This window comes from Topomyia yanbarensis, chromosome 3 (genome assembly GCF_030247195.1).
Source record: "Topomyia yanbarensis strain Yona2022 chromosome 3, ASM3024719v1, whole genome shotgun sequence".
Lineage (NCBI taxonomy): Eukaryota > Metazoa > Arthropoda > Insecta > Diptera > Culicidae > Topomyia > Topomyia yanbarensis.
Genome location: NC_080672.1, coordinates 369,928,871 through 369,939,369, shown reverse-complemented (window position 1 = coordinate 369,939,369; position 10,499 = coordinate 369,928,871). Strand labels below are relative to the sequence as shown.

The 10,499-nt window shown below is 37.1% G+C and overlaps 1 protein-coding gene across 1 annotated transcript; it reads right to left on the bottom strand.

Annotated features, from left to right (window-relative positions):
- Window positions 1-2,632: 2,632 nt before the first annotated feature.
- LOC131688234 (uncharacterized) lies at window positions 2,633-7,942 on the bottom strand. The gene is made up of 3 exons (XM_058972406.1): window positions 7,324-7,942; window positions 6,722-7,208; window positions 2,633-2,849 (listed from the first exon to the last, which is right to left on the bottom strand). The coding sequence occupies exons 1-3, from the start codon at window positions 7,940-7,942 to the stop codon at window positions 2,633-2,635; spliced, it is 1,323 nt and encodes a 440-aa protein (XP_058828389.1).
- Window positions 7,943-10,499: the final 2,557 nt, after the last annotated feature.

Genomic DNA, 10,499 nt, shown 5'->3' with positions numbered 1-10,499 from the left:
TTGCCCAGCTAATTCTGCACCGATTTTTACAAATTTGATTTCAGATGAAAGACACAGTAATCCCATTAACTCTTTGCGATGTGAATTTTTTTTCATTGTTAATACTGTTATTTTTAGCATTACATAGGTTTCCGAGGTCGCTGATTCTGATTCTGATGTCGAAAATGTAAAATTCAAAATGGCGGATCCAATATGGCGACTGTGCCTGGCTGAAAATGGCAGCCATTGTGTAGCCGCCATTTTAAATTTTCTAATTCTGATTTCAGAATCGTAATCAGCGACCTCAAAAACCACATTATCTATTTTTATGCTGGTTGAAAAGCCATTCCTGTCTCTCAGAATCTTTTATAGACATTTTTGCATATTTTTATAATTTTTTTCAAAAAACTGACCTACGAAAAATTTTGCGAAAAATCTATTACTTAGTTCAATGTTTGAGATTAGATCTCTAGGACTTTGAGTTCAGACACAGCCGATTTTTTTGTAAATAAAACGAGATTTTCGAGTTATGATTGTTTATAACTAATAAGTAATTAACAAATTCACATAAGTTTTGTGCTAGTTGTACTCCTTACATCCCTAACAGTTGATTAAAAGAAAGAATTCGCATTCATATGTCAACGCTAACTAGAAATACAATAAAAACTAAGAAGAAGTCGGCGCGACGAATACGTCCCACTGCAACGTAAAGGGTTAACTGCTCTTGAATTTCATTCGGTTCTGACTTTTGGTTCCAGAGTTAGAGGTTGGTTAGCAAGGTCACACTGGAATTTCCCATTTAAACCGTTACTTACGTAATGTCTCAGAGGTTAAAAGTCCTTTGAAATGGTCACCAAATTACTTCGATTCGCAGGTCTAGAATTCCGGAAGACCGACAATTCCCGATGTTCCGGCTCCCGGGCATATTCCCCAGTTAAAGTCACATCGATTCTTTGGTGATGACTGATCCGATTTTCTCAAACCTAGTCTCAAATGAGAAGCTTAACACGTAGTTGAGTCACCCTCTCACCCGAATTCCATTCATCCACCCCATATGCCGAAATGAGATAAAGGATTTCTGACGCATCCTCCACTCTTACTCTGCTAACCCCCACCTCCTCCCCTTCCAAACCCATTTCCCCAGCATTTAAAAATATGTCCACTTGAAGGTAGCATTGAACTCATGCTGATTAAGCTAATTAAATATTATACTTTTTGTTTAAATTCCTTCAACGCCGACTTTCGTAGTAGTAGTGGTATACGCGCTAAGTGTAATAAGATTGTAACAGACATTTCTATAGTTATATTGAACTTAACCAACTAATTAACCATTGTTTATAAATGAAAAAGGCACAATCGCTCCCCTAGGTGGATTAAAACAGAGTTTTTTCGTTTTAATCTCCACTCCCATCAATTATATCAGACGATCAGATAATTTCCAGCGATCATGACGGATGACCATATCTGTTGTCAACCTTTACCCAATCAGCTCGGCGTGATAGTCCACACTATGGGGACAGATAAATTTAAAAAGCGTGTGAATATTCACAGAAAACCTCAAAACGGCCTTGTTAAAATTGGATCCATAATAAGTCATCTCACCGGGACACTGTCGCTCGGAGTTAGGGGAGGTAAAGCTGACCCAACCCGAACTAAACTAGACAAACCAAACGATAAGCAATCTGAGCAGCGTGGATCCACTTTACGTTGAAACCTAAATCATCCACCAAAGACACACCTAATCGCTTCACCCAATCTACCAAAACGGGCTTGAGTCGTACTGTTCCCTTTAGACTAAAACTTTTATGAACTGATGAAAATATCAAATTTTCGTATAATTAATATCAACTCCTTCCTAATCAAACGCGTGAATCTGGTTCTCCTTGGCTAATGCGTTCGAAGTCGTTGAAGCCCATCCCAATAAAAGTCCAGTTCGCGTGCAAATTAGACAACAAAAACTTGTAAACTAATCAGGCGAGCTGAACGCCTCAGGCAATAAGCCAATAGCAAAACATCCATTATGATGGCGTTGGGGCATCAGAATAGTTAAAACTGATCTTTATAATCAGAAATTAATTAGCGTTTTATTATGTGAGTCACTCGCAACGCCAGATGAGCGTCACTGATAATTGAGATCGCTCGCTCGACCGATGCTGTAGAAGCGTGATCTAGGCTGGGAGCCTCCGCCGGGTGCTGGGCGAACTTAATTGCTGGAAGAGGGTATTTTTTGCTTATTTCAAGCGCGGGGAGGTTAGCGAATTGAAAGTTTTATTATAGCCGCTTGCGTCAGTTCAGCTGCGTAAATAACTATTTGGGGATACCCATTATTTATGCGTAGGAGAGTGATCGAGCAGGTGTCACCTATCGTGGGAAATGATTTTTGGTTGAAAAGTCTCCAGCCGAGATGCGTATCGAAGGTAGTAAACAAAACGAATGGCGAATTAGTCTTCGCGCCAGGCTTACCAATATGACTGCCTTTTTACTACTGTCGCTGTGCAACAGAATAGGATGTCTCTATGTGTGCTCGACGCTCTCTTGCTACAGCACGTTCGCTCGCCAAGCCGAACTGTAATGGCAACAGTGCAATCTTGTGAGAAAAGGTGCTGTTTGGGGACAGCCTGTACCGCGCTCGTTTTGTTGACAATATTCTACGCTAAACGTAGCGAGCCGAATGGGCTGTCGGTTTACCATTTTTTTGTGTCTGCTGTTTCGCATAAACTGTCGCGGAGACAGCCTTCTGAGAGGGATAACATTCTTTGTCCAAACAGGTAAAACTGTCGTCTAGGGCTGTCATATGATGAATGTCACCATTGAACATTTGCATGGAGTTTGAATCGACGCAGCGGCAATAATTTGCGCTAAAGCGGACCCTGCACGAGCAGAAATATTGACAATAAATCATAGATTGATTCTGTAGAATTTAAATGAGATTGATGGATTGAAGCAGTCTTATCAATATATTTATTGACAATATTTCTGTCTCGTGTAAGGTCCGCTTAAGGATCAACGCATGTTTAAGCGAACGAACGTGTAAAGTGTACTTTTCAGCATAACAGTTATACTGTTATGCTAATCATGCGCATTAATTTGGACGTGCTTTAGGCATGATAAAACGCAGTTTTCAAACGTAGAAAAATTTGCCCAGGACAGAATTCTGGAACGATTTTCATTGGATGTCATTTAACATCAGTTTTCATTACGTTGTCTTGGGAAATTGATTTATAGCATGATGGATTGAATTGATTAAATAAATAGTTTTCTAATGCCGTTTTTTAATGAACAACCCCGGAGCAGTAAGTTGCAGTTTCTAGCGAAAGAGCCGGCCACTAGACGTGTTCATTCCCACTTCTGTCAGAAAGTGCAACACTAGTGCAATTCGCTGCCCCGGATTAACTTAATTTAAGTATTTTTAGCATTTCACTTGTTTAGTTCTCACAGATTACTGTGACGTATGCAATCTGTATATTGTAAAAACGAGAACTGAACCATCAAAAATATTAAAGCTTTCAAAAATCTAAATATTGATCCAAATTAAAAAATCGAAATATTTAAAAATTGCAAAATTGAAGACTTCAAAGTTGCAAAATTAACATATTAAAATGTTACAAATTTAAAAAATCAAGAAATCGATTTTTTTTTTAATTAGAGGGGAGTTTCGGATCCCAGGTATTTTTCAGCTATGGTAATACTGTGAAAAGCGTATGTATATAATTTTCATGACTGTAATGTAGCTCTGTTTTTTCTCACAAAATTTTGCGGTTCTCAGTTTTCGTGAGCGTGCGCTTTTTTGATAAATGTGTAAACCGAAAACAAGATTATTGTTGGCAACAACAATTAATTAAATTATGTGCATTATCGTAATTTTGGACCTGCCGTCTAATATCTTTTATTTAATATGTTATTTTAGGCGAGACTATCAACTGTTTTCGTTTAATCTGTGTGTGAATATGGGTTGATTCAATTCGGACCTTTTACCATATATACGATATGATACGCGATCGCGAAAAACCGTTTGAGAGGTCGAGCTTTCAGGAAAAGATAAATTTTCGCAAATCCATTCACAGATTTCTACGTTTATAGCTCATAACCTATTGTTAGGTAATTTGGCCCAACTCTTACTTGTTATGGAATATTTGCCACAATTTTTTTTATATCAAACAGAACTTGTCAATTCACAATTCGAAACTTAGTGAAAATTAAATAGGAATAACTTAGGTCAACATAGGCATTTATTTCCATTGCAAAAATCGATAAGACATGGGTGGTTCTAATTGGAACCAGTGATGTTAATTGATGAAAATTCTATTGATCAATAAAGAGTTACTCTTAGTTACGAACCAGAACAGCTACAATTTGGCTTGCAGCCTTTGGCGGTTTTATTTTGTAGTAGGCGAGTGGTAAGCAACGACATCACAGTTTGTTTCATTTTTCCATTTTCATGCCTTAGGCTATCAAAGCTCTATACAATATTCATTCGGTTTTGAATGGCAGCATGCCAATAACAAATTGATTAGATTCGCGAGTGAGAATTTAACGTCGATGAATCAAAAAAATTATAGGTAATTCGCCAAATATCAAGATCAACTTATGACTTTTAAACAGCTTGTACTCAAACATAGACGTTGTGTAGATATAATAAGGGAGTATGTTTACTTATTGCCCGTCCAAAATTCCAAATATGAGAACTTCTTAAATGATTTTCTTGTGATGGATGTATTTATTGGAACAAGCTTTACAGGAATCAAAACATCTCGATTCAAATTATGTGTTCATAGTTTTCTGGTTTATATAATAGGGACAGTGCAGCTCCGGGTCTACAATAACCTTGTACCTGGCTATCGATATGTGGCATCTTGAATATTAGCGCGGGGAAGTGTATTCCCACATCAACCACCCCGTTTTTCTCAATATAAAGCTGCCTCTCTAACTTATTCTAAAGTTTTGTGAAGTATGACGTTATACTTTTGTTTTCTTTGCCGCTTAGGCAATCGGTATTATGTGAGATCTATACGAAACTTTGAATGCCCCGGGTATTATTAGGTATTAATGAATTAATGAGAAAGATGTCAGGTGTACGCTACAACTTAATATACCGTCTCCTACAGCACGGATTTATTCTGTCGAGGAATCGACAAAATGAAATCCGGTAGTTAGAAATATTCAATACATGCTTGGTTATAATCAGTCTCGGATGTCTGATAATTTCAGGAGATGGTGATTTTGACGAAGTTAAGGGGAAATAAAAAGCTGCTCAGTGATGGAGAGATTAGCATGGAATACATCCACCAGGTGGCGTAAATGCGCACATAATTTTTTGAAATTGTGTGTCAACATCGTGCTAAGTTTGAATGTTGGTTTCTTTGACAATTTTTTGTGAGGTCAAGTGCTGTTCGCTGAGTATATAACTAAACTAAAAAGTGTATGTGTCTTTTTGTTTATTGAATAATATTTATTTTCATAGATGTATATATTGAATTATATATCATTATATTCAGTTAGAAGAATATCGACTACTTTTGGTAGCAAAGCCCCATTCATTTTCAACACCATTATATCTTTTATGGATACTTCGTTGAGCCGCATTCGGGAGTCTGAGAGTACATATTTCAGTTGACTGAAAAGTCGTTCAACGGTTACCTGAGTTGACGGCGCTGATAGCACAACTCTGGCCAATCGAAACAATCGGGGACTGGTGTATTTTCGTTTGTTCCAATATTGAACTATATCAAACGGTGATGCATCCGGATGTCCTGCTTTGGTAAGTGTGGGTTCGATAGATGGTGGTTTACAGGACGATGATTTAAAGTTTTCTTCAAGGCGCACTGCTTCCCGAGAATTAGAAGAAGGTACTGTTGCACAGATAGCTATTTTTTCACGAGATTCAAGCTTCATCAAATCGACCAATAACGAGTCAGCTTGCGATTGGTTTTGAACGATCGTCACGTGTTGTTCATTGAATAAATCAGATATATAGCTTTCAACAAAGTTGTTTGACTGGTCAATTTCATGAATATTATCTATTTGTTCATTTTCCACACCAGCAATATCATCAAGTCTTCTGTTTAGGGCCAACAAAAAATTCTGAAACAGCTCACATTAGTATGTTTCATTAGAATAGTACGTATAAAATCATACCTGAGCTTCGATTTTGTCAGCAGAATTTATCCTGCCTGATCCAGCGAAATTAAATCTTGGATCCAAGTATAGACAAGCTTTGAATGTCGGATTATCTCTCAGTTTACCAATTCGTCGTTCCATTGCAGCCAAGAGCTTTACAGCCAGAACATTACTGCAATCTTTAAATGAGCTCAGTTTTGCTTGGCACACGAGCCAATCAGCATAAAACTGTGATAGCGTCACGTGGTCCTTTTGAACCCGCATCGTAAATTCGAACATAGGCTCAAATGCATCGCAAAACTTTGAAATAAATTTCCAGTGGAGTGATAAATCTATAAATTATTTGAATATTAATTAAAAATATTGAAATAAGTTAATGTAGGAGAATATGATCCTCCTGAAACACTAAAACTTACTAAATGAGGAATCTTGACTTTGCAGAATCGATGAGAAGGGCGTTTCCTTCAACGATTTTAAATATTTAAGAAGAATGTACCATACATTCCATCTTGTCTCAACCACCTTCGGTGGAAGCGGAATTTTATGCAACACAAAAAGTTGTCTATACTCCTTATGCCGCATGTTGATGCAAACCTTATTGATTTTTGCTAGTCGACTTTTATACAATCTGACTACATCCCAAACAGCCAACTGCGCCGTATGCGCTCCGCATCTTACGCTGTTCAGAACACCCAAATCAACGCTGTTTTCTTCGTCAGCACTTTGATCAAAATTGTAATTGATAGTACCTTCTTGTTCATTATCAAAAGCGTCGCCAATATCTTGCAAATTTTCATCATTCCAATCGCCTTCGTCTTCATCACTCAGCGTCCGTTCATCGTCACTCTCCTTTTCAGCTGTGAACGAGCCATCGATAGCTGACTTCAAAATATTCGATTCTTGCGGTAGCATTGTGCTCAAAGGTTCGCTTGTATATTTTGAGTTATTCTCCATCGTTAGTTTTAGCAGTTTTACGGCCGCACACATGTTTGCGCCATTATCATGAGCAATTGTTAACAACTGGTTGGAAGATAACCCGTAGACCAACATTACCTCTTCCATAACAATTTTTAAATTTTCCTTGGTCTGCCGTTGAATCATTTCTTGTACAGCTAAATATGAAAAAAATATATAGCATTGTACATTTATATTGATATTACTTAAATATATTTACGATAAAACATGTGAAAACTAGAACATATGTTCCGAATTCTCAGCACTACTAACCAAGATGACGAATTTGAACACGATCTTCTTCATCCATGAACTGTACGTTTACTCCGAAAACCGAGCGACTGCGTCTAGAGGCTGAGTCAATTTTCAAGTTAACTATTTTGCTATTCATTTCCGCTTTTAGAATACTTCTCATCAATTCAGCAGCCCTTCGAATGAGTTGCTGCATTACGTGCTTGTTCATGCGTATACCGGCTGCGTCCCAAAGTGGACCTGCAAGCAGCTTCATTCCCTGCCAGTCAGGATAGCGTAATGGCAAATTGAAGCTGGTAGCGAGTTGCAATGTACCAAGGAAAATATTTTTCTTGGTTGTCTCAACTAACAGTTTTTGTTTCATTTTTTTGGCTGGCGGTTCACCTGCTGTTGGTTTTGAGGTTACTTCCGTTTGGTTCTTCTCTGGACTGTACTCCAAACCAAGCCGCCTTGCGACTTCGGCATGATGCGTAACTACGTGGCGTTTAAAGTTTCCTGCGTTGAAAACCGTTTGGACGTATGCACATTTCCGGTCCTCGTCGTCAGCAGCAATACAGCGGAATTTACAACCTTCACCGTTCCTTACTTCTTCTACTATCTTCAATATTTTGTTTTTCTGGGAATATCGAAATGACTTCATCCTGCTGTCTGAATGTCTCACTCGAGTCTAATGATGCTGAGATTAATTGTTTGATTCAATTTTCATCTGCTATAGGGTTCAGCATTGAGTGAATCATAGCAGTCTTTTCGACGAAACGTTAGTCAGTTACATCATAAATAGTGTCAAATTATCAAATCTGTGTAACGAACAGGATTTTTTTCGCTGTTTTAATTTTCAACAACATTGTGGTTACTAAGGAACCTATATGAACGTAGATTTTTTGTAGGTGTTTGAAAAGGGTGACTCTGATCGTTAAAAATGCGCTAGTGAACGTTCAATGTGATGAGATTTGTCTTCACTGATTGGAACAGGGTTGGGGTAATTCGGACCTTTCATGTACTTTTGCGTAGAACCCTTAATACACAATACGGTACGATATCGGAAAAAGTTACCTTAGAAAAAATGTGCGCAATTGATCAGGCTTTCGGAAAAAAATATTTATTTGTGAATCGGTTGTAGTTCTATAGCTCATAAACCCTTACTAGGTCCGAATTGGCCGACCCCTAATGATTACTGTACATTAAATATGACATAAAAAATTTACTGAACATTAAATATGACATACAAAATTGAAAATTAAAGAATTTAAGCTGAAATTTCAAAAAATAGGATTTCGGAATTAAAAAATCATATGATTAATATACGAGAAAATGAAAAATTGATAAATCTAAGAATTTAAAAATTTAAGAATTCAAAAATTTAGAAATTTAAAAATTTAAAGAATTAAAGATTTGAAATTTTAAATATTTTGAAATGTAAAAGGAAAAAAAATTAAACTATTGAAGATTAAGAAATTTTGAAAGTCAGATTTAATAATTTTGGAACTTTAAAATTTAAAGATATAAAAATTTAAAGCATGAAAAATATATTTTTATTTAAAAGTTTATAAATACGAGACCGAGGGAATATTTTTACAAACCATTTTCAACTATTCTTGATGATGAAAGCCATCATTTTTTAAAAACAAGTGCTGTATTTGGGCAGTTTACCACTAACAATAATAATACATTCTATATTAAACATAACAAGTGATTGAAATTTATTTCTATTATTACGTGCTACACAGTACGCTAAACAAAGCAATGTTAAAGGCATTTTTTCTTATTTTTAATGGGTCTATAGAAGTTAAATTTTAAGATAATTCTAAACTAAATATTAGTTAGAAATGTGATCTGATTCGCAATGGATAGGTGACCATTGATTCACGCTAAACCTCGTGAATTCGCGGTTGCGGCACGGGACGTTTAAAATTGTTGTATAATCCTGTTTTTCGGGTAAAATTGCTAATAAGAAAATGTCATGACAGTAGAAATATTTAGTAGTTACCACATTTTAATTATTCATGGCTTAGCGCTGCTCACAACTCCCAATGGTTCACAACTCCCCAACGTCCCCTATTTCGAGGTGTGCCTGTACCTTGTAAAGTACAGTTGTTAGGACAATCTCGACAAACACGTTCGCTATTGAGTGGCATAATAAAACAAATAAAATCATCAGCTTGTTGATCATCTCAAACAAATTAGCATAACCAACAAATCACGAAAATATTTCACGAGCCTGAAATCGGCGGCGCGCCCCTCTTAAAATTAAATTTATCTATATTATGTATTTCTCTATTGTAGCAACGCCATTTTTTAGCTTTCCGAGGAAATAAAAAAAGCCTCATAACTCATGACCTATGTTCATGCTGTGATTCGTGACTAGGTGCAATCTGCGTTTTCATCTACACGGCATATCAAAAATCCGTTTTCTGAAACCGTCCAACTTTCCGCAATACGTACTTCTAAACGATTGCTTTCTGCCCCGATACGGCAATTCGACCCACATCACCATTACTGAACAATTACTATCCAGCTTCACTCAAATGATTCTCCCCGCAACATAACAGTCTACCACAACGACTAAAAATATTTGCTCAGGTTTTTAATTTCGAACGACGTTAAAAATTCGCTAACTGTTTGAAATCAAATCAAATAAAGCCGCTGGTTTTGATCCCGTATGGGAAATGAATGAAAACCTTGCATGCAGCATTCATTCTAAATCGTTCAGTATCCCGCACCGTACTGGGCTTAACTAATGTACAGAGCACGACTTTCACAGAAAAAAAATGTTCTTTGATTGCATCGATGTGTCGGTTCTACCACCAAGAACGATAGAAATGTTACGCAAAACCAACTGAGGCTGTCATCGCACATCAACTATAGTTGTAGACGTATGCGCAAACTGTCGTGTGCTGTACAAGACGGCAACGTTGCAAGTCGCATAACAGTTTTACTGAGAGCTGTCGTGCTTGATTCGGTCATCAAACTGTCGAAGCGAAAAGAAGACGACAGCCTCTGAAATACTGTCGCAAGGCTGTACTGTTGGAACCCCTGCTTCGCGCATTTCAGGCTCAAGTTACCTCAAGGCTTGGTAGTATGCGTAAGAAAAATTGTGTTCAGCTTTGCCACCAGATTATCCATTTAAACCTTTTCAAAACTCTAAAAGAAGAATATCAGTCGATTTATTAGATCATCACGATTCAATTCATGCAAAA

Coding starts and splice junctions, on each gene's coding strand:
- LOC131688234 (XM_058972406.1), bottom strand. CDS start 7,942: ATGAAGTCATTTCGATATTCCCAGAAAAACAAAATATTGAAGATAGTA. Junction 7,209..7,323: donor TGTTCAAATTCGTCATCTTG/GTTAGTAGTGCT, acceptor TTTCATATTTAG/CTGTACAAGAAATGATTCAA. Junction 2,850..6,721: donor GTTTGGGATGTAGTCAGATT/GTATAAAAGTCG, acceptor CTGCTCGTGCAG/GGTCCGCTTTAGCGCAAATT.